Consider the following 22212-nt stretch of genomic DNA (forward strand, 5'->3'; position numbering starts at 1 on the left):
CAGTTAGCAATTTGAAAGAGGTATTTTCCATGTGTAAGGAAAAGTAAATACCTCACAAATGGGAGGGGTGGTCTGCGTCTCACCTTTGGCTTTAAGTGATAGTTCAGGTCCACATCTGGTTAGAATTCTCCTAACTAACCCTTTGGTTAGGACATTTTGTTTGAGGGCCTCATCCCCTCGAACTGGACTTGGAGACCAGGGCCTAGGAAGGTGAATATTTATTGCCCACAGAGTCACATTTTTGAAGCATACATATCCTGAGATTGAATTAAATCACATGTGGACTGCCTCAGGCTTTCACGCTGACTTAACTACCGGGAAAATAAAATCCTTAGAGATTTTGTGCTTTTCAGAAATCCACCTGTAATCTCAGGATTCTCATCTCTTTCCCAGTTAGAACTTCTCCATTTGAGAGCCCCAGGGGCTAGGCCTGAGATCCCTATGAGGCCCCTTGCCTCTGAGCTAAATAACCACGGTCACCAAGACTCCTAGCTGTGTCTCTAAGACTGCAATAGCTGACTGACTGTCCCCACTTGGGCACCAGAACTGGTGTTTTTGTTTGTGTGATGGGGTTGTCACAGGCTCCCAGGAAAATTAATGAGGGTTCACTCAGGATCAGCAATGACAAGAAGGGAAGGGAACTTTCTCAGGGAACGTCTCAACCTTGTGTAATATGATTATTTGCTTTCGAAAGACACATAAAACAAGATGGGACCCACTTCTCTGCAGATGTGGGAGACCATGAGTGTGGAATAGTGAATATAAAAACAGACTTTTTTCAATATATTGGTTAGTTTTCCTTCTATTCTTTGTTATAAAGGATAGCTCTTGTGGAGAGGGGGGAAATGTAGGTAATGTTTTTACAAATGCTATCGATAAAAATTATTTTAAAAAAACATGAGGGAGTCATTTTTTTTACAGTTTCAGAGAATACCCTTTACTAAATGCCTCTGAACCCAGGAGTGATCATTTAGCAACTGTTGATCAGTTTCTACCCAGAGACCTATCAGAGAACGGCATTGCTTCCGAGAAGGAAATGGGGAGCTTTGAGCATAGGGAAAGGTGGCATGGGAAAACAGCACAAGATGAGTCTACAGACGACTCTCTCTCCTCCAGATCCACAGTTCTTACTGAAGGGCTATCGGGGTCATCATTGTCATCATCTCATGGGAATGCCCTTTCTAATACGCCCTAGGTGAAGGGAAGCTGTTCCCCTTAAAGACACTGGTTTTGAAAACACATTACTGTGCCTGTGGCTGAGTGCCAGAGATAGTTTTTTCTAGGAGTTTCCAAATCCCTTAGTGAGTTCTGGAGAACCTCGGGCTATGAGTGGGCGGTTCATTTCATCCCGATCTTTACCCTACATGAAGTATGACCTACTAGTTTTTTAGTCTCCTCCCACGTCTAGGAAATGTTTGGGGTGTTAATGTAGCTGGTGAAGTGATGTCGAGGTTTCTAAAGAAGGATATCCTCATCTTCCCTCTTCCCACTCTCAGAGGAAAGAAGCACGAAGACACCCATGCAAAGAAGGGAGAATCACTAACGGGATAGCCACTGCCAACATCTCGTGTCTCCACCTGTGGATGGGTCAGAGGTTGAGCTGAGTGGGACCTGAGTGTTCCTGAGGTCAGGGACCTTTCTGTCCAGCAGAACAAAACTTGTCACGGAAATGCTAGGCCCCATCTTTTTAGCTGTTCCCTCTTGCCCTTCAAACCGGGTCCCTCCCAGGACCTCCCATGCTGTTATGCTTGGACTAGCTTTCCCTATAGATCTGTGTGTTTCCTCCTCCCCAGTCTGCAGAAGACCACTGAGTAGTGCTGCCCCAAGGACATGGGTCCAAGTGTCTTGTGGCTCTGACAGACTCCCCAACAACTACCACACAGCCCCAGTGCCTCAACAGCCTGGGAAACAAAGAAATAATAAATAAACAGAAAACACGAACACACACACACAATGTGACTTTAAAAGAGAGGTCTCCATAAAACCCTCAGAAGGGGTATTGTGCTTGCTTTGAAGACATCAAAGGAAAATGGACCCACGGGCAGCCCATAAGATCATTCCTTGTGACTAACATTGATGGGGACAGGGAGGGTAGAAGGACAAGTATCTCAGAAATGCCGATGCCCCCTCCCTCGTCTCCCTGTCACTACCCCATGGCACCTTCTTCCTACAGTGTCAAATCACCTGACCTTCCATCACCTCTACTTGGAGGACTTCACCACCTGTTCATAGGGGGGAGGTGGAGTATTGCAGTAGGAAGGTGGGGGCGGGTAAACTGGGGTGCCCTGGGGGGAGTTGGGCTGGACGTGGAAAGCCATTGCCATTGGGTTCATCACAGCTCCTCCGGGGTCTGTGTAATATGGCATCCCTGGTTGCTGGGCTCCTGCAAGAAAATGGGGGAGAAAAAGGATATAAGTATTGTACAAATAGATGGTCTCAGGACACAGATTAAAATCTTCTCTCTGCTATTTGCTAACTGTGTAATCTGGTGTAATACCTATATTTTGGGCCCTCCTATTTTAGAGTGATTGTCAATGGTAACTGCTTCTCTTTGGAACAGCAACCCTGAGGGTCTTCCTGAGGTCTTCCCCTCCCAGACTGATTTTTTTGCTAATTAAAAGAGCCATCTCTTGACTCATTTTTTTTTTTCTGAGGGGGGAGGGCAGGACAATTGAGGTTAAGTGACTTGGCCAAGGCCACACAGCTAGTAAGTGTTAAATGTCTGAGGCTGTATTTGAACTCAGGTCCTCCTAACTCCAGGACTGGTGCTCTATTCACTGTGTCACCTAGCGTCCCAACTCACTTCTTAAAGAGGACTATTTACTGAATGGGGTGTTATCTCACTGAAAGTGAGAAACTAAAAAGGCCTTAGCCTAAAAGGCCCAGGGTCTTCCATTGCATCCTGGGTCATCTCCAGTCATCCTGATGAATATCTGGTCACTGGACCCAGATGGCTCTACAGGGGAAAGTGAGGCTGGTGACCTTGTACAGCCCTGCCTCATTCAAATCCAAGTCAGTGGCAAGTCGTGTCAGCATTCCCCTGATGCCACAGTCCTCTTTCAAAAATAAAGGACAAACACAGTCTGGTGTAACCTGGGCCACATCCCTCATCTGGAAGATGTGTGTGTGGGGGTTGGTCAAGACAGCTTCTAAGGTCCCTTCTGGCTCTAATCGTATGATCTCAGCTGGGCATCTTGCACAACAGTAAAGCCTTGCCCCAAAGGACAAAAGACTGTCAAAGCTGAAAGGGTCATTACTGAGGAAACTGAGGCCCAGGGAGACCCTGTGCAAAGCCAGGGCCAGAATTCAGGTCTCTTGGTTCTTAGTACAGCACCTTTCCTACCATGCTATCCCTGCTGATTGCTTGTGACTCCCCTCTGTGTCTTCTATATTTCAACCAAACTGGCCTCTCCCACTGACATTGCAACTCCTATCTGTGGACTTCTGAACAGACTTTATCATGTGCCTGGGATGCATTCCTTCTTCCCTTTCATCTCTTAGCACCCCTGGTTTCTTTTAAGATGCAGCTTCCATGACAGCTCCCCTTTTCCTTTCCTGATAACCCCAGTAACTAATGCCTCACATCCCACCATTACTTAGTATATATAGGGGGTCCTTTTTATAAATATATTCATCATCTAAGTCATTCCACATTTCTAACTTTGTATTTTATCTTGGTATGGAGTTGTGAAGGGAACTCCCAATGAAGATCAAAATCTGATTGGCCCAGGGTCACTGAAGGTCAAGTGACTGTCTCAGGGTCCAGAGTCAATTGAGGTCAACTTGAACCCTCATCTTCCTAGCTCAGAGGCCAGGGCTCTCCACCCACTACATCAAACTACCTCCCTACAAGTCTTGGGAAGCAAAACACAAAACATATTTGCTAATGAATTGACCATTTGGAGAATTAGTCCCCATTCAAGCATTCTTCCCCCCTAAACACAAATGTCTATCCCAGTCACCCCCACCCTGCTATTACTCCCTAACTTTCTGCCATTACTCCCTTATTTTTTGACTGGCTGATTATACTTAGACACTTCAAAAGAGAACAATTTGCATATCAAAGAATTAAGAAAAGCCCTTGGGAAAACCGATGAAACCTTGGAATATATTTTTTTTTCTAAAAATAGCCATCTTTATAAAGTCATAAGTAAAGATGTTGTAGTGTGCTGTCATACAATTTTGCCAGGAAAATTATGCCCAACCCCCCTAATTAACACTTGGTTCATTCTAAGGATTAGAGCATGGTTTCAATTATAACCTCAATTCTGCGAAATATAAAAATTAAACTTATTTTCATAATTTTTCATTTCATATTTCAAGATAAATTCCCAATTAACTTTGTAAAAAAACATACTATTTACTATGAAAGATTGGTCCTCATTTTGAGAGGATTCACTTAAATTGGCCTTTTTCTGGTACCAATTACTTTTAACTTTACATAACGGGGAACTCCTCCCATCTGTATTTATATACATATTGTTCCCCTAATAGAAGGTAAGTTCCTTGACATCAGGGATTGCTTCATTTGAGTCTTTGCAAAGGGTCTGGCCCACAATTAACACTTCACCAATGCCTGTTGATTTAAACTGAAAATTGAAGAGACCTATGTTCCCCACACCCCTCCATACTGTATGCCTGTAATTGCTTCTTGAGAGCTCTTATCTCCAAGCACAAGTGGGATGATTGTAAATTGAGGGGTCTCATTCTCACTTATCATTCAACATTCTTGGGCTGGATAGAATTACAAACCCATCAAAATTCTGTAATTAGCTAACCTGCCCAGGGAAGGAGGGAACAAGCTATCCAGATTATCCTTTGTTTAGAGTGAGAGAAGTTATCCAGTGAACATCTTTGGCAGGACTGGAAAGAGCTCAGCACCCATGAGTAAAGGACTCCTTAGTTAGCTTCCCCTCCCTTACTAAAGATCTTTTTTTTTTCCAGAATGAGGAAATGAGATGGGGATGGATTTGGGAGATGGTGCTTCCCCTACATAGATATTCCCTGTGCCTGAGGAAAGAAACCAGAACATTCCATCTCTTCACCTTCACCTACACATTCCTCAAGGATGGGTATTGGCAGGCATAGAACTGAGGGGAGGAGAGGAGGAAACATTTGTCTTTCCTTCCTTCCTCAAGGGATAAAGTGATATGGTGGGAAGTGCTCTAGGCTATACCCTTTGACCCAGCAATACATGTACTAGGTCTGTATCCCAAAGAGATAATAAGAGAAAAGGACCATGTACAAAAATACATATAGCAGCTCTTTTTGTGGTGGCCAAGAACTAGAAACCGAGGGGATACCCATCAATTGGGGGAATGACTGAACAAGTTGTGCTATATGAATGCAATGGAATACTATTGTGCTATAAGAAATGATGAGCAGGAAGACTTTAGAAAAACCAGGAAAGACTTGTTTGAACTGATGCTGAGTGAAATGAGCAGAACCAGGAGAACACTGTACACAGTAAATATTCATATTATACAATGACTAACTTTGACAGACTTAGCTCTTCTCAGCAATGCAAGGATCTAAGACAAGTCCAAAAGACTTATGATGGAAAATGCCATCCACATCCAGAAAAAGAACTATGGAGTCTGAATGCAGATGGAAGCATACTATTTGCTCTCTTTTTTTGTTTTGTCTTGTTTCTTCTTTCTCATGGTTCCCCTATTGATTCTGATTCTTTTTATAACATGACTAATGTGAAAATATGTCTAATATGAATGTATGTGTAGCGTCTATATCAGATTGCATGCTTTCTTGGGAAGGGGGGGCAGGGAGGGAGAGGGAGAAAATTTATAACTCAAAATCTTATGGAAGTGAATACTGAAAACTAAAAATAAATCAATTTTTAAAAAAAAACTAAAGAGAAAGTTTTCCAGGCTTGAACTCAGGAGAAACCTGGGTTCTTATCCCACCTTCACCCCTAACTAGCAGTGTAACCTTGGGCAAACTATGGAGCTTTTTTGGATCTCAGTTTCTGTGGAATTAAGAGGTTGTACCAGATGGTCTCTAAGTCTCCTTTACAATTCTAAAATGTCATCATTCTCAAATGTCAAAAGGACTATAGACTTATAGGCCAGCTACTCCAACCCTCTCATTTTTGTTGCTGTTGAGCTGTTTGAGTTGTGTCCAACCCATTTGGGGTACAGCAAAAAAAAAAACAACAACTGCTTTTGGAGTCAGAGGAGCTGTGTTTAAACATCACATCTCTGCTACTTAGTATTCATGAAGTATGCAAATCACATAAGCCCTCTGGACCTCATTTCCTCATCTGCAAACCGTGGGAGACTAGACTAGATGGCTTCCAAGTTCCCTTCCATCTCTCCAAATCTAGGAATCTGTGGACACAGTCAGAACATAAAAAATGCTTGGTCAGTGAAATCACCAAATTAACAAACACATAGACGCAGTCACATTTCTTGGGGGTAACCATGACTGAACTGAGGCAAACAAGGAGCTCAAACTTGTGGACAAGCTGCTCCTAATTTAAGCCCCAGAGATCTTTACAATCTAGCCTTTCATGGAGGCAGGCGCCTGTATGTACACTGTGTGTTCTCATTTCTGACATGTTTTCTGCAATGTCTGACAGCACAGTAATAATGCCTTAGGTGTAAAGGATGCCAGCTTTCAAGGAGTGCCAAGCATTGGTTCCATGGCGGGTCCCCTCATTTATTCTAACACCATCCCTGTGGGCCAAATGATCTTCCAAAGCAAAGACATTTCGACAACATGTCAGAATGCCCTAGGACTGACATTTTCCTAGCTCTAAATCGGCTTTGGCAGATTGATGAATATCCCACTATGGGTGTGAATTTATACCATGAGTCTTAAGAAATTCAGGGAAGTTGAGAAGCAGTTGATAGGGCCCTGGCAACAAAGGCAGTGACCCACATGTAAAGGAGCCATTCCAGAGCAAAGTGTCATTCAGGGAATCTTGCAGAATTGCTTTGCAGGTTGATCTCTAGTACACACTTTTTGGGAAAAGAGACTATCTACTTAGTCCTGTAGAGACTGATGGCAGATAACCCCTGCCCTGTACAGTTGAACACATGGAGTCTCTAATTTAAGGATGTCTGAATCACACACAGCTTTTAACAACAAAAGGTCCTCCTTCCATCCCCTCCAATCCCCTGACACTTTCTGCACTTGAAGGTCCCTGTCACCACCACATTCAAAGTCCATCCCTTCCCAACTGTATTTCCTGTCTGAGACTGCCCTTTTTCCTCTTCCCTTCTTCTTCACCACATCTATTGCACAGTAAATTTGGACCCTGCCACCACTACCACTCATCCAAAAGCCAGACTGTGGCCAAAAACACAGATGGCAACCTGCCAGAGACCTAGACTGACTACAGCTCTGCGCTGGAGAACCAGGACAGCTACCACCAGCCCCTGTGGAAGACTGAACACCCTGGTTATCAGAAGCCCTGGGGCCACCATTGATCCAGAGGCCCCCTTCCCCATACCTCCCCCACGTCTTCCCCATAGGACTGAATTTAGGTTACTACAGACTAACACATTGGTCACTGATGTACAGAGTACAGATGCTGTGAAAGACAGGTCTGCAGCATACAGTGAGGGTTTTAAAGCCTCTCCTTAAATTTCATGACATTGGGGACTGTTTTATTTAAACAATGAGTCTCATTCACAGTATTAGGCCCTTTTTTTCTCCTTCTTTTGACAAGACCTGTGATTTTATTGTTGTAAAGAGTTCCAGGTGGAGGAAATCCCCATACCAATGCAAGCTGGCACCTACTTGGTAATTCAGTCTTAAGAGAAATGCCTGGCATATTTATTGAGAGGGCAGTGAATCAACTTGTACAAGGCCACACTGCCAGCATGTGTTGGAGGGAGGGACTTACAGCCAAGAATTCTGGACTCCAAAGCCCATTCCCAAACCTCCTCTCCACCAAGCTGCCTCTTGCTAGGCATGTAATAAGTGTTTGTTCAATTTAAGTGAATCAAATTACTCCAGAATTCTCAATTAGCTTTTGATAATAGTTGGAAGACACGGATGGAATTAGAATTTAAGTGGTGACAACATGAAGCTGAATTAAAACCTTATTATCATGACAATCTACACCCTGCTACCAGAATGCTACTTTTCATCTTTCCAATTCTCATGTTTAGGCCTTAAAGCATCTAAGGCAGCCAGATTCAGTAATGACCTTCAGGATCAGAGCCATCAGCCTTAACCTCTCTTGGCCTCATCTGTAAAACAGAAAGCAATAAAAGCAACTATCTCACGAAATCATTGTGAAAATCAAATCAGATGACTTCTGCAAAGTGCTTTGGAAATCGTCAAGTGCTATAGAAATGCCAGATATTATTATTATTATTATTAAAATTGACATTACTATTATTATTTTAGCTGAAACCATTGATTTACCCTTAGGTTGTTTTTTGTTTGTTTGTTTCATGTCAATTTTACTATTTTTTTTCTTAAATAAAAAACATTATAATTTTTTTTTGCTCTCAAGAATCCAGGAGTTATTCCTTCTTCCTTGAAACTCCTACCTTGATTTCTCCCCCCACCCCCATGACATTCTAACTCAAAAAGTCTAGAGTTGAAGGACTGATGGAAGAACTTCTGGATTCTATCCTCTCCCACCTTGGCAATTTTCATTAATTTTTGAAAGTCTCTCCTCTTATTTAGACAAGAGTAGTAGCAAAGTCAACATGTTGCAAATCTAACTGGAATTTAGGCAATGCTAGGTTATCCCTTTCAATTTCCCTTAAATTTCTGGAAAATGTCATCTGAGAGAATGATTGCAGGAAGATTAGGGCCAAGTTCCTAACCACAGATGGAAATGACACAGAAATTTAGTTCTTTCTTTTCAAGCTTCAGGTTTGGAATGTAAACGGCATTTATTTCTTTCAAGGAAAGAAGGATGGGTCGCCAGCTGTGTTCAGCTTTCTTAGGTTTCTCTTGGCAAGTTGAAGGTGCATTAGGAAGCAAAACTACTAACCCTCTAGCTCAGAGAAGTAGGAGGGAGATAAATTGAGAGGGAGGAAAAAGAGCAACTAGTAGATTGTGAAAGAATAGGTTCCAACTTTTCTTCCCCAACTCCTCCCATCAGTGATTATTCCTTTACTACATTCCCTGATCAGGACAAAATATTTTACTGAGAGAAGCTTCTTCTGGAACTTTCTTCTTGCTCTTTCAAACAAAAGGTGTGTGGGGGGGGAAGTATTAGGAGTAAGAATTATGTGAGGATGACATTTTTCTTGTTTATTTTTCCCCCTCAAAATATTGGAGGAAATTGAGGCACTGGATTAAGAGACAGTAGACCTGGGGCAGCTAGGTGGCACAGTGAATAATAAGCACCAGCCCCAAAGTCAGAAGGACCTGAGTTCAAATGTGACCTAAGACACTTAACCCTAGCCAGGTGACCTTGGGCAAGTCACTTAACCCCAATTTCCCTGCCTTCCCCCCTCCAAAAAGAAAAAAAAACCAGTAGACCAGATGCTAGCTTCTAATTGGATGTATGATCATGTCATTGAGCCTCAATTTCTTCATCTATAAGGTGAAAATCAGTCACCTACTATGGATCCAGTTCCTGCCCTCAAGGGGCTTATAATCGAATGGAGAAGGCAACATGCAAAAAAAAAAGTTTTGAAAGCACTGGTCTAAATGAAAACAAAGGCCCCTTCTTTAACATTGCTTACATCTAATTGAGTGTTATATTAGTTTAGCTACATTATGGGTTAAATTGACTTTTGTGGGCTACCTCTAATTTATTATCTGAGAACTCAAATTTCATTTTCCCTGAAGAAGAATCCATCAACATACGAATGAATTGGTTAAGGTGGGAACTGTCTGTACCTAGGGCTTACTGTGTCACACTTTTAAACTCCCTCTCGACGTTAATTTAATTTGATTCAATTCAACAAACACTTAGGTGGCACCTGCTATACGTAAGAAACAGCAGTTAAGTCAGAGAGGGGGACATTGAGATAAGATGAGGAATGACAACCCGACTGCTACTCTGTTTATGAAGCAAGAATGTTTCCATTGCCTACAGAGAGAAGTGCAAAATAATAGGATTGTTAGGACAATCCTACTTCCACTGATGGATTAGAAGGAGGTTTGGAATGGAGAACTAAGACACCTGGATTCTCTGTCATGTGTGATCTCAGGAAAGTCACCTCTCTTTCCCGGTCCTCAGTTCCCTCCTTTGTAAAATGAGGAAGCTGGACTAGACGACCTCTAAATTTCCTTCCAGTTTCTTTTCTATGATTTTATGAACAATGTGAAAATGGATCTAACAATATGTAAGAGGAGGTGTAGTGCAATGGAAAACAGCCAGACTCAGCGTCTCACTGTGACACTTAGTGCCCATGGGACAACCCCTTAGTTTTTCTCCTTCGGTTTCCTCACTTATTAACTGGGGACAAAGAGCCCACTCACAATCCATCATCCTCTTGGATGGGGGCTCACCTGCCCTATAATCACTCCCATCACCCTCTGGATCTTGCCACCTACCCTGCTGCTTTTCCTGACCAAGTCCTCTCTGGCTTTGCCATCTGCCAATAACCAAGCACAAACATGAACCCTCCTTGCCTGATGCGCCCTCTCCCCCTCTTTAAATGTGACTCCTGGGGAACAGGGACTCTGGATTTGCTATTTGGATCTTGAGCTCTTAATGCTTTGTGCAGAGAAAGTACTTAGTAAGTGGTTTTTCCTTTCTATTCTATAAGTTGGTCTGTCTGTATCAACCCCCCCCCCCACACACACACACAAGCTGTAAGTCTTGTCCTCATCCTTAGAATCTGCACCATGTGCCTCTGTACCCAATGTATTATTCTAGATGCATAGAAACTCAGTTATATCAAGCTCTACATCTAGGATCACTATAAGGAAAGAGAAACGTTCTAATGCAACAAAATAATTCCTTGGAAGTCCTGTATGAGGTCCCTTAGTCTAGACTAAGAAGGAAGAGAAAGCACAAGGATTAATGCAAATTGCCATTGTCCTTGTCAATAGTAAAAGAGGATATTGGATTGAATGGGGTTCATGGAACATGGGAGCTTCAAGGGGGACTGATCAGAAGCTGACTCCCCAGAGAGTTGGGAGCCCTCCTTGCCTCCCAGCTAGGACATCAAGCCCTGAGAACTTAGATTTGGAGCAAGTGAGTCAAAGGGTAGAGTTTGCTAATAGAACAATTCTAGGTCAATAGCACTGAGTCAAATGTAGCTGACTTTTCAGGATAGCCCAAGTTTAAACCTCTCTCTGTAACAATGGGGGAGCTTGAATTTATTCTTCTTATCTGTCTCTCTACTCTGACCTCTTATACCATGTTTCATGGAGTTAATTAAAAGACAAATGGGCCAGGCATCAGGAAACCTGGAGTCTAGCAGAGGTCCCACTACTTTATAGCTATGTGACCTAATACAGTCATCTCCTCTTTGAGCCTCAGTTTCTTCATCTGTCAACCAGGGTGCTGAACACCATTAATCACTTGCATTAGCAGGGCTACATGGGTTCCTGAAGGCTGGTACTTCTGTGGTAGTATGTGGTTACTACAAGTTTTTACATCTATCATCTTACTTGATCTTCAAACAGCCCCAAAAGGTTGCCTGAATAGGAATTATTAGCCCCATTTTTCAGATGAGAAAACTAAGGCTCAGAGAGGTTAAATAATTTGCCTGAGGTCACACAGCTTGAAAGTGGAAGAACTATAATCTGTACACAGGTTTTCTAGCTCTACCTATGGGAGTTGCTCCAGTGTGCTACGATGTCCCACCATCCCAAGGACTGTATCCTGGGATCATAGGTCTTGAAATTGGAGAGAACCTCAGTAATCATCTAGCCCTGCCCCTTTATTAGCAAACAAGGACATCTTTTGTAAGTGAGGTGAAATGATCTTTCTCAAGGTCATATGGATAAAAAGTAAAAGAACTAGAATTTGGACCCAGACTTTCTGCTTCTAAATTCACTGAAGGATAACATCTATGAGCACTCAGTGTTCTCTATAAGGTTCTTTCTAGCTCTAAAGTTCTATGTTTTTATCTTCTGCCTTGTGAGGATTAAAACAAGGAGGCTTCACATCAGCATGGTATAGGAAAACAAAATCAAAAACCCAAACCGCCAGATTTGAAGTCCAAATGGGCTTGCTTTTCAGCTCTTCCATTTAATGGTTGCATGGTCTTGGGCAAGTCACTTCTCTCTGGATCTCAGGTGCTCACCTCTAAAATGGGCTGGCCTCGATGATGTTTAAGGTCCCTTCCATTCTAACATGCTAATAAACCTACAATTGTGTTTAGCTAGTACAATTGACAGCTCCTGGGTTAAGTCGAAGGAAGCTCAGATCATGGACCTTGACACTGTTAGGGAACTAGATTGACATCTATGGGGGAGAAAATTGCTGCAATGCAATTTCATCCAATCCAACAGGAAAAAAAAGAAAGGCATCAGGGGAGAATGGTTTTCAGGGTTTACTAGATACAATGATGTCTGCAAATAAAAAGCAGATGGCTTCTTTAGAGTTGGATGACAAACAGCATCGTTATGATGTTATTGGCCATTTAGTACCTTCTCTCTCCAAAGAACTTTTTAAAATTGCTACCATTCTGTCAAAACTTCACCCCTGAAGCTCTGCAAATATTAACCTGCCTTTCATCTCATGACCCATGGGTATTGTACAATTAAAAGAGAAGTCTACAAAGGCATAAGTACATGGAAAGCACATCTGGAGAGAGGAATGAGCCAATCTGTGTAAGTCTGGCTGATGTTTCTTAATGAGGCAACTCTATCTGCCCACTGGCTTCAAAATGGTTTTTGCATGTGTACATAACGCTGTCAATCATTATCATCAAACCCCATCAAAACTGGAAAGAATATTGGATGTTGAATCAGAGGGATTAGATCTGAATCTGGTTCTTCCTGATGTTTCATTTCAGTCATGTCTGACTCTCTGTGATCCTATTTGGGGTTTTCTTGACAGAAATACTGGAGTAGTTTGCCATTTCCTTCTCCAGCTCATTTTACAGATGAGGAAACTGAGGCAAACAGGTTTAAGTGACTTGTCCAGAGTCACATAGTAAGTGTCTGAGGCTGGATTTAAACTCAGGAATATGAGTCTTCCTGATTCTAGGTCTGGTAGTCTATCCACTGTACCACCTAGCTGCCCCACTATGTTTGACTTTGAATTAATTATTTACTCTCTTTGGGCTTTAGTTTCCTCATCTGTACAAGGAAGGGGTTAAACTAGAGGGAGGGCCTTTAATCATTTCCAGGCTTAAAACCTATGATATAGTATCCTAAGTAACTCTAAAGCCATCAGGGAAGGTATTTGAGGACAGAGGGGACTGTGTGGTGTCTTTTGAATCTATAAATGGATACCCATTGCTTTTGTATGATATATCATGGAAGCATGGACATAGGCACATGGGACCATAGGGAATTGAACTGGCCTCGGCATTAACAATGTAGCTTAGGTCATAGGAACCTTAGGTCATAGGAAGGAACCTCAGAAATCCATTGGCCCAACAATCTCATTTTACAGAAGAGAAAAGTGAAGCCCAAGAAAGTGACTCATGCAAAATCTGAGATAATAAATAAGTTGCAGAGCCAGAATGGTCAGTTAGGTGGCACGATGGATAGAGTGCCAGGTCTGGAGTCAGGAAGACTCATTTTCTAGATTTCAAATCTGGCGTCAGACACTAGCTGTGTGACCCTGGGCAAGTCACTTCACTGTTTGCCTCAGTTTCCTCGTCTGTAAAATGTGCTGGAGCAGAAATGGCAAACTACTCCAAAATCTTTGCCAAGAAAACCCCAAAAGAGATCATGGAAAGTCAGAAATGATAGAAATGATGGAACAACAGCAGAGTGAGGATTTGAACACAAGTCTTTAGTTAACTCAGTTCATGCATACATTTGTTTAAAAAAAAGATGTGGGGAAGGCTAAACACTAACCTTGAGAAAATTGTGGAAAAAAATGACAGGGTTGCAAAGCATTTGAATATCCTTGGAAGAAACATATTGCTATTAGAAACCTGGGTTCCAGTTCAATATTTGGTATATGCATATCCTGCCTTCCATAGAAAGGAACAAAATAGGCACTAGTGCCTCTATTATTACCAACAACTAACAGAGTAGAAAGCAGAGTAAAAGATAACATCAAAGACATATATGATAAGAAAGAATATAGGCTAGTCCAATATTGGCAGTGAGGAAGAATAAGAATGGTAACAATAAGTAGCATTTAGAGTGCTTTAAAGTTTTCTGAACATCATGGATACATTATTATCTCATTTGAGCTTAATGGTAATAATGTGAGACAAGAATGGAAGATATAATTAGCCTCATTTTATAGACGAGCACATTGAGATTTAAAGAGGTTAAGTGACTTGTCCATCATCACAAGACAGTGTCAAAAGTAGGATTTGAATCCAGGTCTTTCTGAATCCAAGTACATCACTCTATTTACTATGCCAAGTTGGCTGATATAACAACTAGACAGTCCATACACTGTAATAGCTCAATATGTCTCCATATAATATCAAGGAACCAAGAAGAAGGTCCTCATCACATCAGATAGGCCAATTATGGAAAATTCATAGCAGAGGAGCAAAGGAAGCCATGTTAGGGGTCAACTACCCTGAAGGAAGCACCCATTTCAGTGAGATCCATGAAAGTATTCAAATTTATAAAAGAGAAAACTCATCTGCTTCAGAATGTGGCCCCTTCCCAGCCTCCAATCTTTGGGAAAGAGAATCAGGTTCATTCTAAGCACTGTTTCTAGTCATCACTGATGCTGCTGTGACAAAAGGTAGGGTCAGAGGAGGTCTGAGCATGTCTCTTTTAGAGGTGGAACTCTCTGTCTCCTTCCCAAAGCAGATACACCATAAAGGAAAGCATTTAGCTTGGGGAATGGCTCTGCTAGTGATGATGAACCAGAAACCTATGGGTGTCCTGGATCTCAAATGAAGGGAGGGGCTTGACTAGATGGCCTGGAGTCCTGTCCCCCAACCCTGGCTCTGTAACTATGATTCTATGAGCTATGTGTGGAAGTGCCTGCCTCTTAGAATTTAAAGGAATTCAAGTTGTCTTCTCAGCTGACTCTCAGAGGGCAAATGTATATTTTCATTTCTTTCCTCTTCTCACCCCAGCCACTGGTCAAAGGGAATTAGCATTATATTCCTGTCAAAGTCTTCCCTCAGAGATGTGTTCAACCCTGTATCTATTTGAGAATGTGTGTATGTGTGTGTGAGAAAGAGAGACAGACAGACAGACAGACAGAGAGGAAAGGGAGAGGGAGAGAGGGAGAGAGAGAGAGGAAGGGAGGGAGGGAGGGAGGGAGAGAGAGAGGGAGACAGAGCTTTTGCCAGCTTTAAATGAGAAGCCCTTAATGTATGTTTGGTGTGAACCAATTTCCATGGGCTGGGAATTCAATATTACATGATAAATTCCCTAGGCCTGAGGGGCACTGCTTCATTTCCTCCAAAATCATGAATCCCAGTCCCTAACTCTCATGCTTGCTTGATATTTCTCTCTCCTCTTTTAGGAGCTCTGGCAGATTTTGCCCAGAGTTCTCCCCAACCAAAGAAACTAAAGGATGATATGCACAATGAGCTCATAGGTGATTACTAGAATTCCCAGCTGTCTCAGCAAGCCAGTAGGAATCTATCACTGCTCCCTAATGTCTGCCTGATGGAAAGGAATGGACTCTGGGAAATGGAAACAGTTGGAAATATGGTTTGGTGGTTAAAATCACACATTAGATTGTAGCTGAAAAACATAAAGGGCTCTTTCTTAGCAGGCTACTAGTAGAAAGAAACTGTTTGATTTACACTTTTGTGCTACAGGAAAAGAAGAGTCCAAAATAGGATGAGAGTAGGAGATAGATGGGTAGTAAATGAGAAATTAAAAATTACTTTTTGGCCATGACATTTGGGATCTGGAAATAGGGAACCAGAAAATGACAGAGAAGTTGCTCAATGAGCCTGGGCATCTGTGGAAAACCAGTCCAGGACAATTGCTCATCCTGCTCCTGTCTGGCACAGGAGGACAGACTAGTGGTACTTGCACTGGCATCTGAGTATCTTCTTGTTGGAAGGGACAGTAGAGGTCTTTTAGTAACAGTCTATAACTCTAAAGAACCCCTCCTGCACCCCCAATAACATTCTCAGTGTGGTACTATAGACTGGGAGGCAGATGATACTTTCAGATTCAAACTCCATTCCTTCATATCTGTGTGACCCTGAGTAAGTCACTATGTGACAATGAATGTCACCCCTCTGAGCCTCAGTTTCCTCAACTATAAAATTAAAAGTTTGGACTAAAGGACCTTGTAACATCTAATCTAACTTTAAGCAGATGTTCCTAGATGATGTATCCTCCACTCTCTGCTGGAAGACTTTTGCTAATGTGGAACTCACTACCTCTTGAGACAACCCAGCTCTGTCGGGAAGTTTCTCCTGACAATGAACTTGAATCTATCTCTCTGCCACTTCAGTTGTTTCATCAATAAACATTTGTCAAACACTTATCATGGGACAGCTAGGTGGTAAAGGGAATAGAGCACGGACCTGGAGTCAGGAGGACCTGAGTTCAAATCTGGCCTCAGACACTTAATACTTACTAGCTGTGTGACCTTGGGCAAATCACTTAAACTTAATTGCCCTGCCTTCCCCCCTCCAAAAAGACAAAAAAAAACTTTATGACCCACTACTCTTTGCTCTGTTTTCTGGGCAGTCAGCCAAAAGATTGCCTCTTCTACAAGACAACCAACCCTTGAAACACTTAGATACTTACATAAGGAGACACTAGATTCCTAGAATATTAGAACTAGAAAGACTTCTCCAATATCTCCTCACTTCAGACATGAGGAGAAGTCAAAGTACTTTATCCAACATCCCACAGAGAACTGCAGGGAACAAAGGTAAGATTAGAACTCAGCTCTTCTTTCCCCAAATCCATAGCTTTTCCACTGGACTACACTTAGGGAGGCTGGAGAGGCATTTTTAGTTCAAGTATGAATGGGAAGAGAGACAGAGAGAGAGAGAGAGAGAGAGAGAGAGAGAGAGAGAGAGAGCTGAGATTAGAAACTGAGCCCCTGAAAGTCCAGTCAAACAAACTTAACATGGTATTATTTTACAAACCTCACTTTAAAACACAAAGCAACAAGTCTGATTCCACGAGGCACATGAGACGATGTGTAATTACTCTGAAGTCACACCTCTTAGTGCAATGTGAGGAAAGCACAATTATTTATTTAATGTCATCTTAACTTTTCACTACATACATTTCTCTCTCTGTCTCTTTCTCCTTCCCTCACTCTTTGTTCCCTTCTTTCTCTTTCTCTATCTCTTCCTTCTTCTCCCTCTCTCTGTCTCTCTCTAAGGTAAGAATGACTGTATCAGAGACATCTGACAGGAATGTTAACAGATTTAATTAACTCAGGACCCCAATCTGTATCCCTTTCAGGGAGGACCCACACCAAATGAAATCGTCAACCTCTTAAAGTATTGAGGAAGGATGCAAACATAAGAGAAGAAAATGCTTAAGGAGGGACAAGATCTCAATTTTCAATATTTTTAAAAAAAGATTATAATAGGGAAGGGGAGTAGATTTCTCCATCATGGTTCTAGAGGGCAGAACTAGGACCAAGGGATAAAAGTTATAGAGTGATCAATTTTAGGTTTTGGTTCAATTTAAGAAAGAACTGCCCAACAATGAGAGGTACCCTAAAATGGAACAGGAGTGAGTTCTCCATCACAGAAGGTCAGAGACTGGAGGACTATTTAATGGTTGTCAAGATTCATGCATTGTCAGGGCTGAGGGTCAGAGGGTAGTAGGTCAAATGACTGCTGAGATTTCTTTCAACTTTGGGGTTCTGGAAATACTCATTGTCTGGGATTAAATGATGAGGTTTAAAAAAATTATTTTCTCTTTCTGAAGTGTTGGCTATGAGAGCTATACTGCTTAGTTTTGCAAGGCATTGTGGGTTAGTGGATAGAGAATGATATTTAGGAGTCTTAAATTCTATTTTAGACATTTACCAACTGTGTGATACTGGGCATATTATTCAGCCTGTCTGAGCTTCATTTTCCTCATGCTCAAAATGAGGGGCTTAGATTCAATGGCCTCTGAAATACCTTTTAACTCTAAATCTATCATTCTTTTTCAAAAATGGCTAATGACACTCAGACATACATTTTAAAATTCTCAGCTAGTAACGACAAACTAATATAACTTCTCATTATTATCCAGCTTGGTGTAACAATAGTGGAACACTCTGGATATTCATGCTTATGTAAATGAGTAATTAGAACTGAGAGGAACTAGTAATTAAGCTTTAAAAAAAAGACACCTCAGCTAATTTAGCTTCCCTTTTTTGGACAACTCCACTATCATACATTCATAAATCCATCAAAATAATTTCATCTTTCATTTCATCTGCTGAATGCTTAATGAAACAAAACCTTTCTGAATTTGACATGATATTAAAGAAGACTCATGACACTACCTAGCACCAAGCTCTTCTGGAAGGACACACATGGGAAGGCCCATCTGAGAACCAGCCTTCCTTACTAGGCCCATGTCGTCTTCTACTGGATATCTTTAGGAAACTCTTTGCTTTAAGGGAGCTTCAGAACCTTGGGGGTGATTTGTGAAAACCAGAACGGACCAAGGGAGAAAAACCAATTCATTGGAAACATTGCCAGGGAAGGCCTAATATAAATAGAAGCTATGGGGGCAGCTGAATGGCAAACTGGAGAGAGTACTGAACTTATTTTAAGGAAGATGTGAGTTCAAATCCTGCTTTAGATACTTCCTAGCTAAACCTTAACTTATTTAACCTCTCTCAGTCTCAGTTCACCTATATGTAAAATGTGACTAATTTACCTACCACAAAGGGTTGTGATGAGGATAAAATGAGAGAACATGTGCCACTCTTAGCAAACCTTAAAGCACTATATAAATACAAGCCATGATTATTTCTAGAACTTATCTTTTTTCTTTCTTTCCTTCTCACCTCCACTATCCCACTCCCTAGAGGGGTAAATGCCTTCCCGGGCAGCTTGATAATGTTAAAGCCACTCAGAACTTTGGAAAAAAGTGTCTAATTCAATCCCCCGAGTATGCAGATGAGAAAGTGGAGGTCAATTGACAGGGAAGTAATTTATTCATAAGTAAGCAAAAGACCCAGGATGTCAGGCTCTTACCTTTAACCTGTCCCTAAGGAAGACAGCTATAAACAGATCCCAATGCTCCAGAGGTTTCAGAATCTTTAAAGCTAAAAGAGTCCAATTTTGTTACCTAGTTTAAGCTCCTAATTTAAAAGGAAAGAAAACTAGGGCCTGGAACGATTCAGTAATTTGCCCAAGGTCACCTAGGCAGTGACAGTGATGATGATGATGATGATGACAATAGCTCACATGTAAATTTGCAATCTCTTTACAGAGTCAGGATTTGAACCCAGGACCTCTTGACAACAAATCAATGCTTTTTCCATTACTTGAAGAAAATGCCTTCTGGATAGGCCCTTTGCTTAATGAAGCCTTTTTTTCATGGGCTCAGTTATAAAGATAAAGTGGAATTTTTTAAAAGGATACCAATGTGAATTGGGAGGGGAAACTACTTAATTGTACCACAAATCCCTTAATCTATCAATTACCTAGTAATCATCACTTAAGAAGTCACTGTGTTGGCCAACATAAGCCAACCCACTTCAGAGTACCCTACCTCACTAAGTCAATGGGCATGGGTAATAGGCATTTTTGAAGGAAAGACAAGAAATGTCCTTTGCTCCTCAGACACTCAATCATTTCAGGGTTGTAGAAGAGAATTACTATGAAGATCTTTAAGTGGGCAATTTGTCAGTTTACCTGTTGACCTTGACCACCTCTAAAAGTATTTTTATTGTCAAATACAATTTCCCTGCCTTCAAGTGGGAATTTCATGATGTGTTTGTCACTGGGTTTTTCAATTCTTAAATAAACCAATAGTAGAGATGTAAGAAATCAAAGTAGTGGGAGGCAAAGGTCAGGGAGATGGGTGACGGGCTCAAATAATGAGAGCTCTGACTTCTAGAGCCTTTTAAAGGTTTGCAAAATACCTACAATAACCCTACAAGGTAGATAGTGTAAGTATTATTCTGCCCAATTTACAAATGAGGGTCAGAGAAGTGTGGTAACCTGTCCACAGTCACATAGCTAGTACATGCGGGGGACTTGTCACCTTCCTCTAACTCTGGTATTTTCCTATTATGCCATATTACTGACCCCAGGAAGATGGAAATCTCTGGATGAATGAATAGGTAGATTAAATACTCCCTGAGAAATTGCTTGTCCTTTGTTTCTAAAGAGGATCATTGATGTCAGAGGGTGATGTCTTGACTTGCATGTGAATTGGATTTAAGTGAGGCAGAGACTTGCAAAGTCATCAGCCTCACACTCTCTCTTCCAGAGTCATCAAAGTCCAGTGCTGATGGCCCGAGATGCAGTGGATGACATTGGCATCTTTGCTATATGACTAATCTCTAAGCATTCCATACACCTGTTTCAGTCTGCCCATTTCATCAGGGGAAGTCTTCACATGCTTAGGGTGTCTTCTCTTAACTCACCAATGGGTTTGAGGCCTGTAAGTTACCCTCAACTTGGTTTAGCCCATCTGCTGAGATGGTTTTACTGGGGTGTGGCTGCTGTGCATGCTACAACCTCTTAGAGCCCTAGGTGAGAATTGGGTGAAAGGTGGTCACCAAAGGTGGCCCTGAAAAGGATTCAGCAAGCCCTCACACCAAAGGTGCTAATCTTCCCTAAACACCCCATACACCTTGCTCTGAGAAGTAACTAAAGTACAAACCAGGAAAATGCCTTCCTATTAGGAAAGAATTATTTATTTAACCTTGTGGAATCTCTGTGATAGCCAAGTTTGGTAAGCATGATCTATCTCATTTGAAACCTACTAAGCCTTCTCCAAGTGCTTTACACGTAGTAGGTTTGCAATAAACATTTGTAATTTAAACATATAGTAGTTCCTGGTAGACTGGAAAACTAAGTCATAAGCTTAGTAACTCTCACTAGGATACCAAAGAGGCTGCATTCTTCTCCTACATGGCAAGGAACACATTAGTATGTCCTTAGAGGGTAAAGTAAGATGCCAAGGAAATTACCTCCCTTCACTGTGTATGGCATCTGGAGTCTGGAAAGAGCCTTAGAAGGGGTGGGGACTTGATGTATGCTTGGGAAGGAGTCAGTTTATGTTCCCTTTTGGGATTGCATAGGATGTTTTTATTTGATTCTCTCATGAAGTCTTTGCTCGGCTGTTATGGAAGACCCCTAATAGGTCCTGAGCTGAGAGTAACGTGGAAAGAGAATTTAATTTCTATATCCCTAGAGGGATTGGTTCAGGCACAGGGTTTTGTGCCTTTGGGGGGCTTATGACTGAGGGTCAAAACCCACTGGCTTAAAAGACCTTCTGCAAATCCAGGTTCTCCTCTCCACATTGAGGGATGGAAGAAGGATTCCCTTTGCTCTCTGTTCAACAAGGGGAACTCAGGTTTGATGGCCTGGGTGATTTGAATCCTTCTCTGCCGAGATCTATGAGGGCATCATGGGATAATCCAGCACATGCAAATATTCCAGAACAGAGCTATTTCTCATTTTCAAAATTCATCACTAGTAAGGATCCCAGATTCACAACTTCACAGTTTGTTTTAGGAATTGAAAATCTCCAAATGAATATTTATAATCTGCAAATATACAATCTGTAAAAACATCTGCAAACTCCCTGGGTTTATTTATTTAAAATATGTGTATGAGTCCCTGGGGCAGAGACTACTTTGTGCTTTGATCTATTCAGTACCTTGGACACTTTCCTTATTTAATGGAAATACATGATATTAATTTCAGTGGAAGATAATCCAGTAGAAAACAAACAGTGTGACTTTTTTAAAAAGCAAGACCATTTCCACTTTTTAAATCCTTTACATTTTCATTACAAGCTTTTGTAAGATGATGTTCATCACCTCTTTCCTTAGACAAATGGATCAAAGAGTTTTGGCATTAAAAAAAATCCTGGGGAAATGATTAGCACCTCATTAATATAAATCAGGCCCCTCAACTTATGCATTCACTGATTCAAGAAAACTGCAAATTCTTCCTTTCCTAAACTTGCAAATAGGATGCAGTGTCAACAGATCTAGTCTCCCTCCTGGCATAAGAAACATGTAAACTGCTAAATTTTTATCATTCAGAC

The 22212-nt window shown here is 41.5% G+C and overlaps 1 protein-coding gene across 1 annotated transcript in view; it reads right to left on the reverse strand.

Moving 5' to 3' along the window:
• Positions 1-1956: 1956 nt before the first annotated feature.
• The window catches only part of VOPP1 (VOPP1 WW domain binding protein), a 194584-nt gene continuing 174328 nt past the window's right edge, over positions 1957-22212 (reverse strand). Inside the window, exon 5 of the mRNA XM_069083734.1 lies at positions 1957-2383. Within this exon, the coding sequence (XP_068939835.1) occupies positions 2202-2383 (182 nt within the window). The 3' untranslated portion in view covers positions 1957-2201. The remainder of the gene's footprint in view (positions 2384-22212) is intronic.

Source organism: Petaurus breviceps, unplaced genomic scaffold, assembly GCF_028583685.1.
Source record: "Petaurus breviceps papuanus isolate PSGF00001 unplaced genomic scaffold, PetGlider_PUasm1.0 174, whole genome shotgun sequence".
NCBI lineage: Eukaryota > Metazoa > Chordata > Mammalia > Diprotodontia > Petauridae > Petaurus > Petaurus breviceps.